Source organism: Pseudophryne corroboree, chromosome 1, assembly GCF_028390025.1.
Source record: "Pseudophryne corroboree isolate aPseCor3 chromosome 1, aPseCor3.hap2, whole genome shotgun sequence".
NCBI lineage: Eukaryota > Metazoa > Chordata > Amphibia > Anura > Myobatrachidae > Pseudophryne > Pseudophryne corroboree.
Window position 1 is genome coordinate 1,220,648,312 of NC_086444.1, and position 24,914 is coordinate 1,220,673,225.

Consider the following 24,914-nt stretch of genomic DNA (forward strand, 5'->3'; position numbering starts at 1 on the left):
AGGAGTGTGGCACCCCACAGCTGTGGAACTACATGTCCCAGCATGTCTGAGGCTGGAAGTCACTGGAGACATGCAGCCCACAGTACACAGACTTTGCCACAAATGCTGCAGGGACAACAGGGGATAACCAAGCTAGGGGATAAAACATTGTTGCCAGTTACAAGCTCCATACCTGCATCTGATTGGTTGTTACAAGAGCGGGAATCATTGGAAATGGAATTTGCTCTGGATTCAGAGAAGAGTAAATATACCCAGCACAGGGCGGGAAGCTGTGAAGTGCAGAGTGGCAGTACAGAGAAAGTGTCACCGTGAGGTATGGAGAGAGTCAGTGAGGAGTGCCAGAGTGAAGAGAGCCAGCGTGGCTGCCGTGGAAGGTAGAGAGTGCTGTCCAGCTCAGAAGGGACAGCCACAGAGTCAGGGGCCACAGGTCCCAGCAGCCCAGCATGTGTGAAGACCCCGGCCAGGAGTGAGCAGCCTGGCCCATGTGGAGGCAGCCCAGCATCGGCAGAGATCCAGAGTATCAGACCGGCCAGAGTGTACGGGTGAAGAAGCCTCAGGAGGTACTGCAGGGTCAGAGTTGGCCCAGCAGCAGCCAGGAGAATGGTGGGGTAAGCAAACAGTGCCCTATGATGGGAGCTCAGTGTCCTGTACCCCATTCAACTAACTTCACCAGGACCTAGTCTACACATTTCCAGTTAAGAGGGATCTTTACTATCCAAACTGTGTCCAATGCTAATTGCCCAACACTGATACTGTTAAAGGGAGCAACGCCTTTCGCTGTTCAGAAGTGCATGCACTACCTTGTTTATTTAAGGGACCAAGTATAGGCCCAAGGGTTTTATGTACAGTGTATGCATATACATCCCTGCTTACAATGGGATACTAAACTCTGAGCTATGGAGCCCTGAAACTATCTTCCGGGAACATTGCTACCGTGACCTGTGTTAGAATTATATTATATAATACTTATTGCATACAAATGGATTTTTGACAATACGTTAGAAAATGTTCTCTTTATTGCATAGAGCAGCGGTTCCCAACCTTTTTTCTCTCCCGTACCCCTGGATTAGGCTTTATATTTAGAGTACCCCCTCATCTCATAAATCCCCCCACCCATCCTCGCCAGAAAAGTTTGTTTATTAGACGCTGCAACCTATACAGCATGAACGGCCAGCCCCCAGGGTCCTCTCTGTGCCAAATGATCTTGACTAATTTGCATAGCAGGTGTCTGTATTGCCTGATATTGTGCTGGTCCCGTCTTGCGGGCAGTGTTTCCGGTGCTTAGCCTTAAATTCATTAGTTTAATAAAACAACCGCACAACATCCCAGAAACTGGTCCAATACTGTCATCTCTGCGCCATCGCCCGCAAACCAGTAGCAGAAGCAACTCGGCTGAAGAATTTACTTAGGTTAGTGAAATTTGCATATATTGTGAATGATCCCTGCCAGGGTATTACAGGAGAGCAGGGAAGGAGATTATATGATGCAGGTGGAGGTGAGGTGACAGAAGAGAGAGGGAGCAGCGCTTAGTGATGGGATAGTAGGACCAAAGTGTGGGAGAAGTGAAGGCAAATGCAGGTGCGGGTGATGTGAGGGAGGAAAGCAGGGGTGTGATAGTCAGAGGGTAGGTGGAGGAGACTGGGGGGATAGAGGTGGGAACAGGGGGTAGAATACAGGATTAGAAGGAAACATGGTGTGTATGAGGTAAATGGGGGAATGACAACTGGAAGTAGGATTGGAGGCTGTATGTGACAGTCAGTGCAGTGTTGGTAAATATGTATGCACAATGAAACTGGTGTATTATTACATAGTATACTTTTATGGATGCAGATATTAAATACTAAAATAATAGACAATGTGAGAAGTGAGAAGACGTGAGGGCAGGCAACAAAAACAATGGTGATTAAGAATGGATATAAAGGAAACATTTACATTGTTACAGATTTGCAGTCACATGTTACTGAAGTGGGGGAAAATAAAATCACAGAATTGCGATGCATATGCAGAAATGGAATACCATCGACAATTGTGGTTGACCCAGGGTTATCCAGAATAATGAGAATGCAGGCACCATGTTTTTAGTCGCAATCCATTGCAACCGACGTCTGATACATGCCCCGAAAATGACCATGATCCGCTTGCATTTTACCAACCGCTCCCTACAAATGCCATGAAATGGTCACATCCTGTCATTCAAATTCGGATTGAATTTCACTAAATTACGATCACCATTTAGCCACCACGCAGGTGCAGTATGTTCGCAGAGCATGCACAATCTTCCTATAAACACCTGATTTATGATTTAGCAACTGAAGCTGAATAAGGCCCACGGGTCAATGCTCTTTGCAGACAGGCGTTTTCCTGAACATCTAAAGGAGCAATTGTTAGACCACTTCTTAAAAAGCCTAATTTAGATCCTGGCTGCATGACCAACTACAGACCAATGGCAAACCTTCCTTTTCTATGAAAGGTTAGTGAGAAAGTGGTTGCAACTAAACTAGAAACCCACCTGTTAGCACATGATATTTAGGATCCATTACAGTCAGGATTCAGGAGAAGACAGACCACTGAACCAGCCCTGGAATGTGTTCCTAATGATCTTCTGAGGCTAGTGACAGAGGTGACTGCTCATTCTTAATCCTGGATCTATCTGTAGCCTCTGACATCATGGACCAAGGGATTCTAAATAAGGCCTGAGAAACTTTCTGTGGTATGGATGGCATAGTCCTAAGCTGGTTCATATCATCTCTCACTTGCAGTTACATAGATTCTTTTGGAGTATACTCATCACCAGTACCAATGCCATATGGTGTCCCACAAGATTCTATACTATCTCCCATGCATTTTGCAGTATAGAGTACATGCTACCACTTAGTGAAATAATCAGACACCATGGCCTGGTCTACCACAGTTATACAACTGTACTTGTCCTTTGATCCAAGTACTGAGAATTCAATAACAACCATAAATGGCTGTCTAGCTGAGCTCCAGAAGTGGATGAGTGCCAGATTGCTGTGACTGAACTCTGAAAAAACAGAGGTCCTAATGATAGGTCCCAATGCAAGACTGCAGCATAGCCAACTAACAGGACTTCCACATGATGGTTCATAATTAGAAAACGCTGAACATGTGCAGAATCTTGGTGTTGTCTCAGAAAGTGGCTTGACAGGTGAACATCAGGTATCAGCTGCAATCAAGTCCTCATTCTGTTATCTGAGGAACAGAGCAAGAATCAAGTACTTTATTCCAAGACAATATCTACCTACATACATGCATTTGTATCATTACACCTAGACTAATGCAATGCCCTCTACCTTTGTCTCCAAGCAATTTAATTGTACCACTTGCAGATGGTACAAAATGCAACTGCCAGACTATTTACCATCCAGCCACATAACACCCATTCTCTACTCCCTTCACTGGCTGCCTGGAAGATGGTGAATCCTTTTCAAGACTTTCAAAGCCCTCCATGACCAGGGTCCAGTGTGCCTGAAGCAGATTTGATTCCTTATCCCATTATCACAGTGATCTGTAGATGAAGGACTATTGGCAGTAACCAGAATCTCCCAGAATTCATCTGGGGATCGAGCTTTCAGCTTTGTGGCTCTGACTCTATGGAACTCGCCGTCCTGCAGTTACAAAGACTTCCTCTCTAGAATCCCTCAAAAATAGACTCTAGACTTAGCTGTGTGCTCACATATTGCACTAATGTCCCTTGTTAAGTTTGTTTTGTATTCTGTGTTGTAAAGGCAAATGTAAAGGACTTTGAGTCCAATTTGGAGACCCAACATACATACAACATGATGATCTTGCAGACATATATGAATGCTACGGAGGGGCCTTAGACTGCTCACCTATAGCTGCCAGTAATGTGATGTGCTACCTACTGAGACTTGTAGTTCTACAGAGAATAGGGGGGGTGTTGTAGGTGCACTATCTCTAGCATTACTGATATCATACAGCTTAGCATATAATAAATAGCAGAGTTTGGTTATGTATTGATCAATGCATGTAGCTGCAGCCCCAAGGCAAGGGTCTCCACTCTGCTGCAGTACCTAACACTACAGGGGTTCAAACCTAGGGCACGGGACCCCCCAAACCACCACAGCCAAGCTACCCCAGGGCATTACAGGGAATGCTTATGTGTAATGAGAAGGATTAAGGAATAGGTGAGAAAAAAGAGTTATGGGGTGATTTAATATAAGTGAAAAAGGTGTTATATGTATAATAAAGAAACAATGAAAGTGACAAATTAAATGTAATACTGCGATGCCATGTTGTCACCCAGCCACGGCAGTCCAGAAGACTCCACACCCCAGGAGCCACCCCATTGCTGACATATATGAATGTCAGATGCAATCTCTTTATGATTTTCATTGGGATAACCAGAACAGAATTTTACATTCTATATTATCAAATCATATTTATACTAAGCCAATGGTTTACAGAGTGACCACACGTGACAATGCCCAGACAGATAGGAATAACCTACAGTAACACATATTTATACTAAGCCAATGGTTTACCGAGTGACCACATGTGACAATGCCCAGACAGATAGGAATAACCTACAGTAACACATATTTATACTAAGCCAATGGTTTACCGAGTGACCACACGTGACAATGCCCAGACAGATAGGAATAACCTACAGTAACACATATTTATACTAAGCCAATGGTTTACTGAGTGACCACTTGTGACAATGCCCAGACAGATAGGAATAACCTACAGTAACACATATTTATACTAAGCCAATGGTTTACCGAGTGACCACATGTGACAATGCCCAGACAGATAGGAATAACCTACAGTAATACATATTTATACTAAGCCAATGGTTTACCGAGTGACCACTTGTGACAATGCCCAGACAGATAGGAATAACCTACAGTAACACATATTTATACTAAGCCAATGGTTTTCCGAGTGACCACACGTGACAATGCCCAGACAGATAGGAATAACCTACAGTAACACATATTTATACTAAGCCAATGGTTTACCGAGTGACCACATGTGACAATGCCCAGCCAGATAGGAATAATCTACAGTAACACATATTTATACTAAGCCAATGGTTTACCGAGTGACCACACGTGACAATGCCCAGACAGATAGGAATAACCTACAGTAATACATATTTATACTAAGCCAATGGTTTACCGAGTGACCACTTGTGACAATGCCCAGACAGATAGGAATAACCTACAGTAATACATATTTATACTAAGCCAATGGTTTACCGAGTGACCACACGTGACAATGCCCAGACAGATAGGAATAACCTACAGTAACACATATTTATACTAAGCCAATGGTTTACCGAGTGACCACACGTGACAATGCCCAGACAGATAGGAATAACCTACAGTAATACATATTTATACTAAGCCAATGGTTTACCGAGTGACCACTTGTGACAATGCCCAGACAGAGAGGAATAACCTACAGTAACACATATTTATACTAAGCCAATGGTTTACCGAGTGACCACACGTGACAATGCCCAGACAGATAGGAATAACCTACAGTAACACATATTTATACTAAGCCAATGGTTTACCGAGTGACCACAAGTGACAATGCCCAGACAGATAGGAATAACCTACAATAACACATATTTATACTAAGCCAATGGTTTACCGAGTGACCACACGTGACAATGCCCAGACAGATAGGAATAACCTACAGTAACACATATTTATACTAAGCCAATGGTTTACCGAGTGACCACACGTGACAATGCCCAGACAGATAGGAATAACCTACAGTAACATATTTATACTAAGCCAATGGTTTACCGAGTGACCACATGTGACAATGCCCAGACAGATAGGAATAAACTACAGTAACACAATAGTATTAGAGACATTAAAGGCAAATTATCTGTAGCTGAAGTAATAAATAACACAGAGAGAGCAGATCGTATAAGGAGTGCCCTGGTGTCACCTACATAATCAGTTCTGCTAACGGCAGTGATGTCCATGTGTGGAACTGACCATAGTCACTATAGAATAGCTGTAAGAACAGTGTGCTTATACATGTAGCAATAACCATAATCACTATAGAATAGCTGTAAGAACAGTGTGCTTATACATGTAGCAATAACCATAATCACTATAGAATAGCTGTAAGAACAGTGTGCTTATACATGTAGCAATAACCATAGTCACTATAGAATAGCTGTAAGAACAGTGTGCTTATACATGTAGCAATAACCATAGTCACTATAGAATAGCTGTAAGAACAGTGTGCTTATATATGTAGCAATAACCATAATCACTATAGAATAGCTGTAAGAACAGTGTGCTTATACATGTAGCAATAACCATAGTCACTATAGAATAGCTGTAAGAACAGTGTGCTTATACATGTAGCAATAACCATAGTCACTATAGAATAGCTGTAAGAACAGTGTACTTATACATGTAGCAATAACCATAGTCATTATAGAATTGCTGTAAGAACAGTGTGCTTATACATGTAGCAATAACCATACAATCACTATAGAATAGCTGTAAGAACAGTGTGCTTATACATGTAGCAATAACCATAGTCACTATAGAATAGCTGTAAGAACAGTGTGCTTATACATGTAGCAATAACCATAAACTCACTTATGTAACAATTCTGTGCAGTTTGTGTTTATTGAAATTTATAGCTGCAATGGCGCCAATGCACTGCTGTGATTGGCCACATAATGGAAGGGCCACATTGCACAGGTTCATGCATTGGGTCAAGTGACTGGAACTTCATTTATATGATAAAACAGCCACATACAGTACATGTCACATGCTGACCTTATATACAGTACATGTCACATGCTAATCTTATATACAGTACATGTCACATGCTGACCTTATATACAGTACATGTCACATGCTGACCTAATATACAGTACATGTCACATGCTGACCTAATATACAGTACATGTCACATGCTAATCTTATATACAGTACATGTCACATGCTAATCTTATATACAGTACATGTCACATGCTGACCTTATATACATGTCACATGCTGACCTTATATACATTACATGTCACATGCTAATCTTATATACAGTACATGTCACATGCTGACCTAATATACAGTACATGTCACATGCTGACCTAATATACAGTACATGTCACATGCTAATCTTATATACAGTACATGTCACATGCTAATCTTACATACAGTACATGTCACATGCTGACCTTATATACATGTCACATGCTGACCTAATATACAGTACATGTCACATGCTAATCTTATATACAGTACATGTCACATGCTAATCTTATATACAGTACATGTCACATGCTGACCTTATATACATGTCACATGCTGACCTTATATACAGTACATGTCACATGCTGACCTTATATACAGTACATGTCACAAATACTAATCTTATATACAGTACATGTCACATGCTAATCTTATATACAGTACATGTCACATGCTAATCTTATATACAGTACATGTCACATGCTGACCTTATATACAGTACATATCACATGCTAATCTTATATACAGAACATGTCACATGCTGATTTATATACAGAACATGTCACATGCTGAGCTTATATACAGTACATGTCACATGCTGATCTTATATACAGTACGTGTCACATGCTGACCTTATATACAGAACATGTCACATGCTGACCTTATATACAGTACATGTCACATACTGATCTTATATACAGTACATGCCACACACTGACCTTATATACAGAACATGTCACATGCTGACCTTATATACAGTACATGTCACATGCTAATCTTATATACAGTACATGTCACATGCTGACCTTATATACAGTACATGTCACATGCTGACTTTATATACAGAACATGTCACATGCTAATCTTATATACAGTAAATGTCACATGCTGACCTTATATATGGTACATGTCACATGCTGACCTTATATACAGTACATGTCACATGCTGACCTTATATACAGAACATGTGTCATGCTGACCTTATATACAGTACGTGTCACATGCTGACCTTATATACATTACATGTCACATGCTGACCTTATATACAGTACGTGTCACATGCTGATCTTATATACAGTACGTGTCACATGCTGACCTTATATACAGAACATGTCACATGCTGACCTTATATACAGTACATGTCACATGCTAATCTTATATACAGTACATGTCACATGCTGACCTCATATACAGTACATGTCACATGCTAATCTTATATACAGTACATGTTACATGCTGACCTTATATATGGTACATGTCACATGCTGACCTTATATACAGTACATGTCACATGCTGGCCTTATATACGTGTCACATGCTGACCTTATATACAGTACATGTCACATGGTGACCTTATATACAGAACATGTCACATGCTGACCTTATATACAGAACATGTCACATGCTGACCTTATATACAGAACATGTCACATGCTGACCTTATATACAGTACATGTCACATGCTGACCTTATATACAGTACAAGTCACATGCTGACCTTATATACAGTACATGTCACATGCTGACCTTATATACAGTACATGTCACATACTGACCTTATATACAGTACATGTCACATGCTGTCCTTATATACGTGTCGCATGCTGACCTTATATACAGTACATGCCACATGCTAATCTTATATACAGTACATGTCACATGCTGACCTTTTATACAGTACATGTCACATGCTGGCCTTTTATACAGTACATGTCACATGCTAATCTTATATACAGTATATGTCACATGCTGACCTTATATATAGTACATGTCACATGCTGACCTTATATACAGAACATGTCACTTGCTGGCCTTATATACGTGTCTCATGCTGACCTTATATACAGTACATGTCACATGCTGACCTAATATACAGTAAATGTCACATGCTAATCTTATATACAGTACATGTCACATGCTAATCTTATATACAGTACATGTCACATGCTGACCTTATATACAGTACATGTCACATGCTAATCTTATATACAGAACATGTCACCTGCTGACCTTATATACAGTACATGTCACATGCTGACCTTATTTACAGTACATGTCACATGCTAATCTTATATACAGTACATGTCACATGCTGACCTTATATATAGTACATGTCACATGCTGACCTTATATACAGAACATGTCACTTGCTGACCTTATATACGTGTCTCATGCTGACCTTATATACAGTACATGTCACATGCTGACCTTATATACAGTACATGTCACATGCTGACCTTATATACAGTACATATCACATGCTAATCTTATATACAGTACATGTCACATGCTGACCTTATATACGTGTCACATGCTGAACTTGCAGTCATCCACAAAAGTTGAGGAACTTGTGAGTCGTGGGCCAAGGTGCAAAAATATGCTTTGGGCCCTTATTCTCAACCCTACCCCAAGTTTACAATTTTATATGCATGGAGGTAAGTAAACACCCAAGCTTGTGAGTGCTCACCTCCTGGCAGGGAAAGGTTAATGGTTTCTGTAGAAGGCTTTGTCAGGATAGCCTATGGAGTGGGAGTTAGGGGGTGATGTTTTGGGCCTATTGCAGGATTGTTACAGGCATCCGTCTTTGGAAAATTCACCCTCCCTCCCTTTTGTTGTTATTGGTGTCAACTTTTTGTGGCGGGAATGAACGGTGGCAGGCGCGATCTGTCTTTTTAGCTTGAAGTGTTATCCTTTCCAATACAGGTTTTAGGCTGATTCTGCCTTACAGGGGTCAGCGGCACCATTGGTCCAGGTGGGCTTCATGTTGTTGTGTCATTGGTGTGGGAGGTGGATACTTTGGGAATGATTATGGGGCTGGCTGGCTACTCACCCACCCATGTGGTAAATATGTGCGAGTATGCAGTTGGTGATCTTGTCTAGTGGGGCTGTACTTTCTGTGCTATCATACTTTCTTTGTTTTCCTTTCTTCCTCTTCTTATAGTATTCTAGTTATATATTCTACTTGCAGATATATATGCTAGTTAGATAGATTTTAAATAGTATAATTAATTCTAATAAAGCTGACCTTCCTTTCCCCTAATACAAGTCTCTGTTTCATTATTTATTCATGAGTAGGGTTGTATGGTTTACCTTACACTGTCGGGAGGGAGCATAGTCAGGGGATGAGGAGTTCAGAGGATGACAAGGATAAACAGTGATTGACAGGGAGAGTCAGTGTGTGATGGGGAGTTAGTGATGGAGAGGCAGTGGGTAACAGGGGCAGGTTATACGAGGTGGCAGAGCTTGACAAGGAGAGGGTAACAGAAAGAAGAAGAGGGTGACAGGGAGAGTCAGTGGGTGATGGAGAGGCTATGAGTAACAGGGAGTAGGTGAGAGGAGGTGGCAGAGCTTGGAAAGGAGAGTGTGGTAGGAAGAAGGTGACAGTTCGATGTAGTGGGTGACAGTGTGAGGCAGGGAAAGGCAGTGAGATAGAGTGACAGGAGTTGGGTAATAAATATACTACAATCTGTTTAACAAAACACAGTACTGCAGGGTGTCTTCTCTTAACACCGGGGATTGTCATGAGATTGTGACTTTAGATAACTGGCTTGGCAGCGAGGACTACTTCACATAGGAAGAGTCAGGCTGGTCATAAAATACAAGGGGATGAGAGAAGAGCAGTGCTGGATCGGGATGGAAATCCAGTCCATGAAACTTATGGAAGAAGATGTGGCACCTCCTCCTCCTCCTCTGGCAGGACCACAATCATAGCATCCTCAGCAGAAAGCAGCTCATTTTATGTCACTGGGACCAGGATGGACTGGAAGCCCACAGTACCGTGGCGGCCAAATATAATGAGTTAGTCTGACTCATTATAATGACTCCAGCAGCAGTCCCTTTTGTGTCTAAGGCTGTACAATACATTTCCACTATGAACAATAAATCCAAGGTCCTGGTTAAGTCTATCCAGCTGGTGTGTCTACAACACTACTTTCAACTGGTGTCTACTATTTATTAATTCTGTACATGAGAATATATGAGTTAGTGCCGACCTCCTCCTCTCCGAGCCCCTGCTCAGAGAGAGCGGCTGTGATGTGCAGCAGTCATGTCCATGTTCTGTGATGATGTCCTCTCCCCTCTCCTCAAACACTATGTTCTGGAGCTTACAGAAAAGGTCTGTGATGTACCATGACTAGCTCATACCTCACAACTGTCCCACTCTTCTGGGACTGTCCCACCATCCCACCAGCAGGCCACAGTGTCCCATGGGGGAGGGGGGGGGAGTTGGGGAGGAACACTTATGCAGAAAGGTGATTGTGTAGATGCCATACTTATACACACAACATCTATTCACAGTGCATTGAGATCCTGTGTTCCACCCAGCATCTTGGAGGGTGCTGAGCCTACCCTAGCAGAGATGCAGATGGGGGGTTGTCAGGAGGACGTGCCCTTCCATAGGCTACACCTCTTTTTCAGATGGCCACATGCCAGGTCCAGATTAGATGAACAGTAATGTTGGGAGGTATGGCTAGCACAACTTTGTACCACTGACTGAAAACACCATAGGTCCTTTTTGGATCCCTGAATGGCTTGAGAAACATTTGTGTCCAGCTTTACCACATGTGGGAACAATTACAGTAACTATACCTAGCATCATCTACAAACTCATGTCATTAAATTCTCTGCTGCTTTGGGCATATGTGACAGTATGATTAGCTGTAAACTGTTCTATATCCAACACTACAAAACTGTATACTCTACTTATCTATTAAGCAGAAGATCATTATAAGCAATAAGTGCTCTGATCCTCCTCTAATATGTGATTAAAGAAATGAGAAAATCTTACGTGGAGATCTCCTGATGTCTCTGTTGCTCATATTGCCATGTAGTGGTTCAACTTTGAAGTCCAGGTAATAATCATCATCAGCATTCACATCTGGTACATACACAGAAAAGAACATACATAAGTGTCCACCAAGCAATTCTCTCACTTCCAAAAAATATAAGAACATGGGGTGTGTACATAAAACAACAACAATATAGTCATGAGGACATGTTAAAGGCATCACTCCATTGGGGTAGCTCACTGGTTCTGTGGTATTGGCCTGCTGGAGCAGGGTAGCCGAGACCCAGAGCCCCACCACCAGTGGCGTGTGGTGAGGTCAGTGGCTAGTGAGGCACTACAGCCATAATGACCGCCGAATCCTGCCGATGACCCCTAGCCAATGCCCGCTACTGCCTCTGAGCCGATACCAGCTGCCACAGCCAATGGCTTACAAACCCGCCCACAATCAACTGACCCAGCCCTCCGCCACTAATTTCTATCTCAGTCCGATGCCGCCAATGCCCGCCTGCTCATCATACTTGTGATATATTATACATTTTTATAGAAAAAAAAATTAGTGTTTGGGACTGGGAAGGGCGAGGGAGGAGGACATGAATGCAATTTTGTTGTCCAGGGCTTCCATTAACTTAATGGAGAAGGGTCTGAATGGTTAAAAAAAAAAAAATGCGTGAGGTCCCACTCCTAAGTATAACCAGCCTCGGGCTCTTTTAGCCGGTCCTGGTTGTTTAAATACTGGGGAAAAAATTGGACAGGGGTTCCCCGTATTTAGACAACCAGCACCGGGCTCTTAGACCGGTCCTGGTTCCAAAAATACGAGGGATAAAAGATGTAGGGGTTCCCCATATTTTTAAAACCAGCACCGGGCTCCACTAGCCAGAGAGATAATGTCACAGCCGGTGGACACTTTTATGTAGGTCCCTGCGGCCGTGGCATTACCCCCCAACTAGTCACCTCTGGCCGGGGTACCCTGGAGGAGTGGGGACCCCTTAAATCAAGGGGTCCCCCCCTCCAGGCACCCAAGGGCCAGGGGTGAAGCCCCAGGCTGTCCCCAACACCCCTGGGCGGTGGGTGCTGGGCTGATAGCCATGTGTGTAAAAAAAAAATATTGTTTTTTGTTGTGGAACTACAAGGCCCAGCAAGCCTCCCCCGCTTGTTGGTACTTGGAGAACCTCAAGTACCAGCAGGCAGGGAAATAACGGGCTCACTGGTACCTGTAGTTCTACAACAACAAAAAATACCCAAATAAAAACAAACACCGTGACAGTAAAACTTTATTATAACACACTTACACACTCACACATACTTACCTACATCCCACGCCGGTCACGTCCAGTTGCCCAGTAGAATCCAATAGCGATACCTGTAAAAATGAGAGAGAGATTACTTACCTACATCCCACGCCGGTCACGTTCACTTGTCCAGTAGAATCCAAAGGGGTAGAGACACCTGTAAAAATGAACATTATACTGACATATCCATACCTCCCAACATGACCTCTCCAGGAGGGACAGAATGCTCTGCTCCTGGAGTTCCCTATTAATTTATGATTGCCATCACCTGTGCTGAACAGGTCTATGGATTACAAAGGTGTTTTAGCACAGGTGATGGGAATCATAAATTAATAAGGAACTCGAGGGGAGAGAGAGGGAGAGACTGCAGCGGGCGGAGGAGGACAGCCTCACTTACTGCACGGCCACCGCTGCTGCTGAGTGTCACTGTCAGGTGATCGGGAGCCGGGAGGATGGGGGAGAGCTCCGCAGGACCACTGCTGCTGGTAAGGTGAACGGGAGCCGGAGCAGGACGACGGGAAGGGGGGGGGGGAGCCGCACACACTGAAGGCCCATCAGCACCGGGACACGCCGCCTCCAGCGCCGCATGTCGGTGATTGGACAAGCGGATCCAGCCCTGGATCTGCTGTCCAATCACAGGTGCCTCGCTGACATGGGGGTGGTGTCCCTGTCAGCGAGGCACTTGGATCAGTGCTGCTTTCACCATTTTTTTTATGGGCTTTTACAGCCCAGTGCTAGGCTCCGCCCCCCACACTGTCCCTGTTCCCATTATTCACGGGAGGCACTGCTATCAGTGCTGCTATCAGTGCCTCCCAAAATGCTTTAAAGCAGGAAAATTCTTAGAATTCAAGAAAGAAGATACTTATGACACAGAATATGTGTCGTAAGTATCTTCTTTTTATTATTTTAATAATTAATCACAGGGGAGGCACTGCCTCCCCTGACTGCACGTCCCTGCCCACCACGCCGGTGCAGAGCCTGACCAAGTGACTGGGGGCCTAATTCAGATCTCATCACAGCAGCAAATTTGTTAGCGAATTGGCAAAACTATGTGCACTGCAAGGGGGAGGGGGCAGATGTAACATGTGCAGAGGGAGTTGGATTTGGGTGGGGTGTGTTCAAACTTATATCTAAATTGCAGTGTAAAAATAAAGCACCCAGCATTTACCCTGCACAGAAACAATATACACGGACAGTACACTAAGCACAGGAGATGTACAAAAACAATCACTTAGTAAATATCTCTATATCAGGCCCCTTGGTCATTATGGCATTTACAGGCATTGGAGGAAGCTTAAAAATAAATTCAGTTATAAGAATAACATGACTTCTATTTATAGAGAACAGAAAGAGGAAGACAGAAAGGAAATAAAGACACACTATCATTGTAAGATAACCGGGTATCAGCTCTTTATATCTGTCATAGATTATCTCTGTCACTGGGTGATGTGGTGCCAGCATACAGCTCACGCTATTGCTACACAAATGTGTATGATACAAATGAAATGACACAATAGAAACTATATTATCTCCAGAGATACTTAGACATATTATAAAGTGTATAAAAAATGTAACGCTTCTCCTGTAGCCGTTTAAATGTTACTTAGTCCACACAATGATGGTATTATACTGGCATAGTAATAGTCCCAAAGGATAAGTACACATGCGGGGGTTTAGTGAAGAGACCGGGTAGGCTGCAAGGCATTGTTGGATCCCCCGGCTTTCTCAGTCCCACAGGCCCCTTTACTCACAGTTTATAATGGAGACAGCGGCTAATAAGTAAGGGAGAGATCGGGCCCGTCACTGTAGATGTGTGGGGGCCCGGCAGTGTAGATGTGTGGGGGCCCGGCAGTGTAGATGTGTGGGGGCCCGGCAGTGTAGATGTGTGGGGGCCCGGCTGACTCAGAATCTCCTCACTGACAGCAAGATGGTAAATGCTGATACATTGATCTGCTGTCAGCCGCTGATACTCTCCTTGTGGTTCACCACATCAGATGCTAGTGAGTGTGGACAATATATGTGATCCCAGACTTGGAACTGGTTATAAATAGGAACAAGTAATAAGCAGCTGCACAATGCGTGTGCCAAAATGATGGTAACAAAATAGTGGCAAACAATCAAAGAATCAAACAATATCAGTATCCGGACCTCTGGTAATAGCTTCATGATTGCAAAACTATCAGATCAATGCTAATCTAGACGATTATTGATGCTTATTCCAGTGCCATTATTCCCTGTCTCTTCAACCGGTTTCTCCACACTGACAGGCGGCTTTCTCAAGAAGCAAGGATCCCTGTCAGCTCCTGTGAGCTGATTTATTACCTGTTTCTCAGGTGTTAGTTCTAAGTGCAATTAGGGTTGTGATTAACGTGCACAAAGCAGTACAATTGTTTTACACATACAGCTAGTAAATGCAGGCTAGTTAATTGATAATAAAGCTGTTTCACCACAGGTGATGGCAATCATACATTACCAGGAAAGTCCAGGAACAGAGCATTTTCTCCCTCATGGAGAGGGTCAGGTAGGCAAGTATGAGTAAATGTATTTGCACATAAATATAAATAGATATACAAAATAATAAACATAAACATAAGAATAATGATAATTAAAATATATAAAATACTTTACATTTGTGTCTATCAATTACATGTTCTAATACAATATCCCTTTAAGAACGTGACTTTACATGGATAACCTGCACTGACTATACTTCTATTAATAGACAGGTTAAAAAGAAATTATACTGGCGCCGGCTGTTGGTCAAGTAATGAAATTACAGTATATAAAATATAACACTTAATTTATTTATACATTCATATAAATCAAAATTAAATAAAAACTCCTATTCCTCAAAAAGGGAAAATAGTATAAATATAGCAATTGCTAAAATTCTGGAATCTAAAAATGCAGGATGGCACTATTTTTTGTTGTTGGTTGTATATAGTGTCCACGGCTTCTGGCTAAGACTCTTATTTCCACATTGCTCACAAGTCATTAAGTGATACAATTTGTTGCCAGACTTGCTTCCGGATGTAAGTCCCCCTAGGTATCTTGTGCAAATAAGAAAAAAAAATTGCCATGCTAATCGTGGCTCCATCTGTGCTGAGGCACGCCTGCCTAGGCGCACCTATACCAGCATCTGGGCCGCACGCGCGTCCGTGATACGCGTGTGGCCCATTCACCGTAAAGGGAGTGTCTTCACTCCTGTAGCGCGGCTAGGCACCGGATCACATAGTCGTGGCGGGAGTGCACATTTGCAATGGATCTGCTACAGATGAGCATGGCTCAATCTGTATTTCGACACACCCATGTAAGAGAGGTTATATCATGTAAGAGTGGTCATATCATGAAGGAGTGGTCATATCATGTAAGAGTGGCCATATCATGTAAGAGTGGTCATATCATGTAAGAGTGGTCATATCATGTATGAGTGTCCACATCATGTAAGAGTGTCCACATCATGTAAGAGTGTCCACATCATGTAAGAGTGTCCACATCATGTAAGAGTGTCCACATCATGTAAGAGTGGTCATATCATGTAAGAGTGATCATATCATGTAAGAGTGGCCACATCATGTAAGAGTGGCCACATCATGTAAGAGTGGCCACCTCATGTAAGAGTGGTCATATCATGTAAGAGTGGTCATATCATGTAAGAGTGGCCATATCATGTAAGAGTGGCCATATCATGTAAGAGTGGCCATATCATGTAAGAGTGGCCATATCATGTAAGAGTGGCCATATCATGTAAGAGTGATCATATCATGTAAGAGTGGTCATATAATGTAAGAGTGGTCACCTCATGTAAGAGTGGTCACCTCATGTAAGAGTGGCCACCTCATGTAAGAGTGGCCACCTCATGTAAGAGTGGTCATATCATGTAAGAGTGGTCATATCATGTAAGAGTGGTCATATCATGTAAGAGTGGCCACATCATGTAAGAGTGGCCACCTCATGTAAGAGTGGTCATATCATGTAAGAGTGGCAATATCATGTAAGAGTGGTCATATCATGTAAGAGTGGTCATATCATGTAAGAGTGGCCACATCATGTTTGCTTCCTAGCAGTGGGCAGGATGAGGAGATTATATAGAGATTTGCAGCACCGTTGGAAGATGGTGGACTAAATTAAGCAAATTATCATCATTTAGCCCCCCTCCCAGTAAACCCATGATACATGGCATTTTGGGAGTGAGTGGCATGTTGCAAGCAGAATCCCCTCTCTGGGCTTCTCTAGGAGTGGAGACTTTAAAGGTAAGAAACAATGTCTTCTGATCACTGTTACATATATGTCATTACCTTAGGGTTACTGCAGGGGTCACAGGAGATCAAATGAAAAGTACTGTTATCCTTTAATGTTCACGTGCGGCACATATCATAGCGTTTCCTCTTGCTGTACATGTGTGACACATATCATAGCGTTTTCCCTTGCTGTACACGTGCGGCACATATCATAGTGTTTCCCCTTGCTGTACACGTGTGACATATATCATAGTGTTTCCCCTTACTGTACATGTGTGACACATATCATAGTGTTTCCCCTTGCTGTACACGTGCGCCACATATAATAGTGTTTCCCCTTACTGTACACGTGTGACACATATCATAGCGTTTCCTCTTGCTGTACATGTGTGACACATATCATAGTGTTTCCCCTTACTGTACAAGTGTGACACATATCATAGTGTTTCCCCTTACTGTACACGTGTGACACATATCATAGCGTTTCCCCTTACTGTACACGTGTGATACATATCATAGTGTTTCCCCTTACTGTACATGTGTGACACATATCATAGTGTTTCCCCTTGCTGTACACGTGTGACACATATCATAGTGTTTCCCCTTACTGTACACGTGTGACATATATCATAGTGTTTCCCCTTACTGTACACGTGCGCCACATATCATAGTGTTTCCCCTTACTGTACACGTGTTACACATATTATAGTGTTTCTCCTTACTGTACACGTGTTACACATATCATAGTGTTTCCCCTTACTGTACACGTGTGACACATATCATAGTGTTTCCCCTTACTGTACACGTGTGACACATATCATAGCGTTTCCCCTTGCTGTACACGTGCGTCACATATCATAGTGTTTCCCATTGCTGTACACGTGCGGCACATATCATAGTGTTTCCCCTTACTGTACACGTGTGACATATATCATAGTGTTTCCCCTTACTGTACACGTGTGACACATATCATAGCGTTTCCCCTTGCTGTACACGTGTGACACATATCATAGCGTTTCCTCTTGCTGTACATGTGTGACACATATCATAGTGTTTCCCCTTACTGTACATGTGTGATACGTATCATAGTGTTTCCCCTTACTGTACACGTGTGACACATATCACAGTGTTTCCCCTTACTGTACACGTGTGACATATATCATAGTGTTCCCCCTTACTGTACACGTGTGACACATATCATAGTGTTTCCCCTTACTGTACACGTGTGACACATATCATAGTGTTTCCCCTTACTGTACACGTGTGACATATCATAGTGTTTCCCCTTGCTGTACACGTGTGACACATATCATAGTGTTTCCCCTTACTGTACACGTGTGACATATATCATAGTGTTTCCCCTTACTGTACACGTGTGACACATATCATAGTGTTTCCCCTTACTGTACACGTGTGACACATATCATAGTGTTTCCCCTTACTGTACACTTGGGACACACATCATAGTGTTTCCCCTTACTGTACACGTGTGACACATATCATAGCGTTTCCTCTTGCTGTACATGTGTGACACATATCATAGTGTTTCCCCTTACTGTACATGTGTGACACGTATCATAGTGTTTCCCCTTACTGTACACGTGTGACACATATCATAGTGTTTCCCCTTACTGTACACGTGTGACACATATCACAGTGTTTCCCCTTGCTGTACATGTGTGATACATATCATAGTGTTTCCCATTATTGTACACGTGTGACACATATCATAGCGTTTCCCCTTACTGTACATGTGTGACACATATCATAATGTTTCCCCTTACTGTACACGTGTGACACATATCATAGTGTTTCCCCTTACTGTACACGTGTGACACATATCATAGTGTTTCCCCTTACTGTACATGTGTGACACGTATCATAGTGTTTCCCCTTACTGTACACGTGTGACACATATCATAGTGTTTCCCCTTACTGTACATGTGTGACACATATCATAGTGTTTCCCCTTACTGTACACGTGTGACACATATCATAGTGTTTCCCCTTGCTGTACACGTGCGGCACATATCATAGCGTTTCCCCTTACTGTACATGTGCGGCACATATAATAGCGTTTCCCCTTGCTGTACACGTGTGACACATATCATAGCGTTTCCTCTTGCTGTACATGTGTGACACATATCATAGTGTTTCCCCTTACTGTACATGTGTAACACGTATCATAGTGTTTCCCCTTACTGTACACGTGTGACACATATCATAGTGTTTCCCCTTACTGTACACGTGTAACACATATCACAGTGTTTCCCCTTGCTGTACATGTGTGATACATATCATAGTGTTTCCCATTACTGTACACATGTGACACATATCATAGCGTTTCCTCTTACTGTACATGTGGTACACATATCATAGTGTTTCCCATTGCTGTACACGTGTGACACATATCATAGTGTTTCCCCTTACTGTACACGTGTGACACATATCATAGTGTTGCCCCTTACTGTACATGTGTGACACGTATCATAGTGTTTCCCCTTACTGTACACGTGTGACACATATCATAGCGTTTCCCCTTACTGTACACGTGTGATACATATCATAGTGTTTCCCCTTACTGTAAACGTGTGACACATATCATAGTGTTTCCCCTTGCTGTACACGTGTGACACATATCATAGTGTTTCCCCTTGCTGTACACGTGTGACACATATTATAGCGTTTCCCCTTGCTGTACACGTGTGACACATATCATAGCGTTTCCTCTTGCTGTACATGTGTGACACATATCATAGCATTTCCCCTCGCTGTACATTTGTGACACATATCATAGCGTTTCCCCTTGCTGTACACGTGCGGCACATATCATAGTGTTTCCCCATGCTGTACACGTGTGACACATATCATAGTGTTTCCCCTTGCTGTACATGTGTGACACATATCATAGTGTTTCCACTTGCTGTACACGTGTGACACATATCATAGTGTTTCCCCTTACTGTACACGTGTGGCACATATCATAGTGTTTCCCCTTACTGTACACGTGTGACACATATCATAGCGTTTCCTCTTGCTGTACATGTGTGACAAATATCATAGCGTTTCCCCTTGCGGTACACGTGCGGCACATATCATAGTGTTTCCCCTTGCTGTACATGTGTGACACATATCATAGCGTTTCCTCTTGCTGTACATGTGTGACACATATCATAGTGTTTCCCCTTACTGTACACGTGTGACACATATCATAGTGTTTCCCCTTACTGTACACGTGTGACACATATCATAGTGTTTCCCCTTACTGTACATGTGTGACACATATAATAGTGTTTCCCCTTGCTGTTCATGTGTAACACATTTTATACTATATCCCCATGCTGTATAAGTGTCATGCATTTCACAGTATTGCGCCAGCTGTACCTGTGTAACACATTTTATACTATTTCCCCCTGCTGTATAAGTGTGATGCGTTTCACAGTATTTCCCCAGCTGTGCCTGTGTAACACATTTTATACTATTTCCCCATGCTGTATAAGTGTCATGCGTTTGACAGTATTGTGCCAGCTGTATCTGTATAACACATTTTATACTGTTTTCCCTTGCTGTATAAGTGTGACGCGTTTCACAGTATTGCGCCAGCTATACCTGTGTAACACATTTTAGACTGTTTACCCATGCTGTATAAGTGTGACGCGTTTCACAGTATTGCGCCAGCTATACCTGTATAACACATTTCATACTGTTTCCCCTTGCTGTATAAGTGTGACACATTTCACAGTATTTCCCCAGCTGTAATTGTGTAACACATTTTATACTGTTTCCCCTTGCTGTATAAGTGTGACACATTTCACAGTATTTCCCCAGCTGTAATTGTGTAACACATTTTATACTATTTCCCCATGCTGTATGAGTGTGACGTGTTTCACAGTATTTCCCCAGCTGTACCTGTGTAACACATTTCATACTGTTTCCCCATGCTGTATGAGTGTGACGTGTTTCAGAGTATTGCGCCAGCTGTACCTGTGTAACACATTTCATACTGTTTCCCCTTGCTGTAGAAGTGTGACGTGTTTCACAGTATTTCCCCAGCTGTACCTGTGTAACACATTTTATACTGTTTCCCCATGCTGTAGAAGTGTGACGCTTTTCACAGCATTTCCCATTACTGTACATGTATGTTTAGTACAGTGTTACAGCACAGGAAGACTCCTCCCTGTCACAATGCAGTTATATCACCAGTAGTAACTCAGGAAATGTCAGTAAAGCACATTGCTGCACACTACAGGCACATAAGTAAATGCTACATGTCGCAGTGATGCTATGGACCATCAGAAGCTCTCCCCATGTTAGTACATAGGGCAGGAATAAGCTGGGTGTGGGAGAACCTACTTACATATCATATACACAATATCACTAACCTGCTGCCATGTTATCACAGCCTCCCCTCCAGAGCAGGTCAGTGGCTCCAAGTAGGGAGAGTAGTAACAGATTCCACATTGTTCCTCCTGAGCAGCTGAATCTCTGTACTCAGTCCTGATATAACTAATGCCGGATCATCAGACGCTGTGTCACAGGGCGGTGTTATCCTGCATCTGAGCTGTTACAGATGGAGGCTGTAGATAATCTTACACAGATACTATAGCTAGCAAGTGACATATCTGGTGACCAATGTTTATAACGGAGCTGAGAAATGTCTATAATTGGTAATAAAGTCTGAATATTCATAACTGTCCTTTCTAATTTGCAGCTGGTTTACACAAGAACATAGGAACCTTCTATACAAAACTAGTCCTCAGGGACAGATGATTATTTGGGGAACATCCATTAGATCACATCTGAGAGCAAAGACTCATTTTGCTTATTACAAGAAATGCACAGCGTGTAGATGGCTGCTACAGGTTAGGGACTGACACCCGGTGGAACACCAAACGCGCCAGCAACCAAGTGACAACAATGCTACCAAATAATCAGACTCAGAATCAGCTTTATTGGCCAGGTGTACTTGTGTATACTAGGAATTTGTCTTCGGTTTGCTATACAACAGCCAAGTAGGTAACAGGTAAGCATGTGTGGGTGGGGGGGGGGGGGGGAAGGCAAGTAAAGTTACACAGATAGGTATACGGTAGGAACACAAGTGAGTTACATGTACACCTAGTCAGTCAATGTTCAGGAGTTCAGCAGGCGGACCGCTTGGGGAAATAAACTTTTGAGGCTTCTGGTGGATCTGGCTGGGACAGCCCTGTAAACGCCTGCCTGAAGGAAGCAAGTTAAACATGCTGTGGCTGGGGTGTGGCTGGTCTTTTACTATCTTCATTGCCCGCTTTTTAGCTCTGGACAGGTACAGGTCATGGACTGAGGGAAGGTCAGCCCCGATGATCTTCTCTGCGGTTCTGACCACCTTTTGTAGCCTGCATCTGTCCCTTGCGCTGGCGGAGCTGTACCATACGAGTATCGAGGAGCACAGTACCGACTCCACAATCGCGGAGTAGAAGAGGAGCAGAAGCTTCTATGGGATGTTGAACTTCCTTAATTGCCTTAGGAAGAACAACCTCTGCTGTGCTTTCCCAACAGTGGCATCAGCATTGGACCCCCATTTAAGGTCCCGGGAGATTGTGGTCCCTAGAAACTTGAAGGAGTCCACTAGTGATACCACACTGTCAGCAATCGTTAGCCGAGGTGCACTAGATGACTTCTTCCTGAAGTCCATTATCATCTCAACAGTTTTGAGGGGGTTGAGCTCAAGGTTGTTTTGGATGAACCACTGGGCAGCCGGTCTACTTCCCGTCTATAGGCCGATTCGTCCCTGTCCTTGATGAGTCCGATGATAGGTGGTGTCATCGGTGAATTTGATGATCTTTACTTATTGCGCCTCTGAGGTACAGTCATTTGTGTACAGGGAGAAGAGCAGGGGTGAGAGGACACAGTCCTGCGCATGCGCCCGCACATTCTGCGGGGGGTGCAGAAAATGATATTGCTTCTGCCTGTCAATCAGACACAGGCGGTCGTGGAGTGGGGGGGTGGGCAAAACTCCATTTCCAGGGAGGAGACGGAGCGTTGCGGGGGCTGTGAGGCGCAAACGGGGGCTGGAGGAAGCCGAACGGGGGCATATCAGGGGCATGATCACGGTGGCTGCATGATGTCACACGCAGCCAACATGATCAGGAAGCAGGCACCGGCAGGAGGCTTCCTTAGTTTCTGCTAACAAGCACATCACAATTTCTGCTTGTTCAATGGGGAAGGCTCCGGTCAGCATGCTGGGTGGCCTTGACCAGTGATGGGCGGCCCCCAGCCTGTGATCCAAACGATAGCAGATTCTGCTGATTAGCTATCCTTACTGAATCAGGCCGTATGTCTTAGATAGAATGTGTTGTATTATATAGTTATGAATTTGTGTTATTAATGATTAGACATGAGCGGGTTCTATTTCTCGGAAACCGAACCCCCCCGAACTTCAGCCTTTTTTGCCGGGTCCGAGCCGCGCTTGGATTCTCCCGTGTGGCTCGGTTAACCCGAGCGCGGCCGAACGTCATCATCCCGCTGTCGGATTCTCGTGAGACTCGGATTCAATATAAGGAGCCACGCGTCGCCGCCATTTTCACACGTGCATTGAGATTGATAGGGAGAGGAAGTGGCTGGCGTCCTCTCCGTTTAGATTAGAAGAGAGAGAGTGACATTTGATTTTAGTTTACTACTAATTTTGGGGAGCAGTTGTTACTTGTTAGGAGTACTCAGTACAGTGCAGAGTTTTGCTGATAGTGACTACCAGTTTTATTTTAATCCGTTCTCTGCCTGAAAAAAATGCTCCATACAATATCTGTGCTCAGCCTCAGTGTGCTGCATGATATATCTATGTATATCTGACTATGCTGAGTGCTCACTGCTCACACAGCTTAATTGTGGGGGAGACTGGGGAGCAGTTTATAGCAGGAGTACAGTGCACACTTTTGCTGCCAGTGACCACCAGTATATTGTCTGCCTGAAAAAAGTTAAACACTCCTGTGGTGTTTTTTTTTTTAATTCTATAAACGCATTCTGCTGACAGTGTCCAGCAGGTCCGTCATTCATTATATTATATAAATATTTACCTACAGTAGTGTTATTTTTTTTTTCATCTCTATCATCTTTATCATCTCTATATTAGCAGACGCAGTACGGTAGTCCACGTCTGTAGCTACCTCTGTGTCGTCAGTGCTCGTCCATAATAGTATACCTACCTGTGGTGTTTTTTTTTCTATCTTCTTACTAGTAGTTTAGCAGTCTGCTGACAGTGTCCACCAGGTCCGTCATTATATTATATACCTACAGTAGTAATATATTTATTATATTATCTATACTAGCAGACGCAGTACTGTAGTCCATGGCTATAGCTACCTCTGTGTTGTCACTCGTCCATAATTGTATACCTACCTGTGGTGGGGTTTTTTTTTCTATCTTCTTCATACTAGTAGTTTAGCAGTCTGCTGACAGTGTCCACCAGGTCCGTCATTATATTATATACCTACAGTAGTAATATATTTATTATATTATCTATACTAGCAGACGCAGTACGGTAGTCCACGGATGTAGCTACCTCTGTGTCGTCACTCGTCCATAATTGTATACCTACCTGTGGTGGGTTTTTTTTTCTATCTTCTTCA

At 43.2% G+C, this 24,914-nt stretch overlaps 1 protein-coding gene across 3 annotated transcripts in view; it reads right to left on the bottom strand.

The window, feature by feature from the left end:
- The window catches only part of LOC135025576 (proteinase-activated receptor 1-like), a 99,719-nt gene extending 77,890 nt beyond the window's left edge, over positions 1-21,829 (bottom strand). Inside the window, exons 1-2 of one of the 3 annotated variants that reach the window (XM_063953546.1) lie at positions 21,696-21,829; positions 11,784-11,873 (exon numbers count right to left, since the gene is read on the bottom strand). In XM_063953546.1, the coding sequence (XP_063809616.1) occupies positions 11,784-11,873; positions 21,696-21,774 (169 nt within the window). In that variant the 5' untranslated portion in view covers positions 21,775-21,829. Of the gene's footprint in view, positions 1-11,783; positions 11,874-14,823; positions 15,068-15,220; positions 15,346-21,695 lie in introns of those variants that run through there. The other 2 variants (XM_063953557.1, XM_063953572.1) reach the window with 2 other exon arrangements.
- Between the last annotated feature and the right edge of the window lie 3,085 nt (positions 21,830-24,914).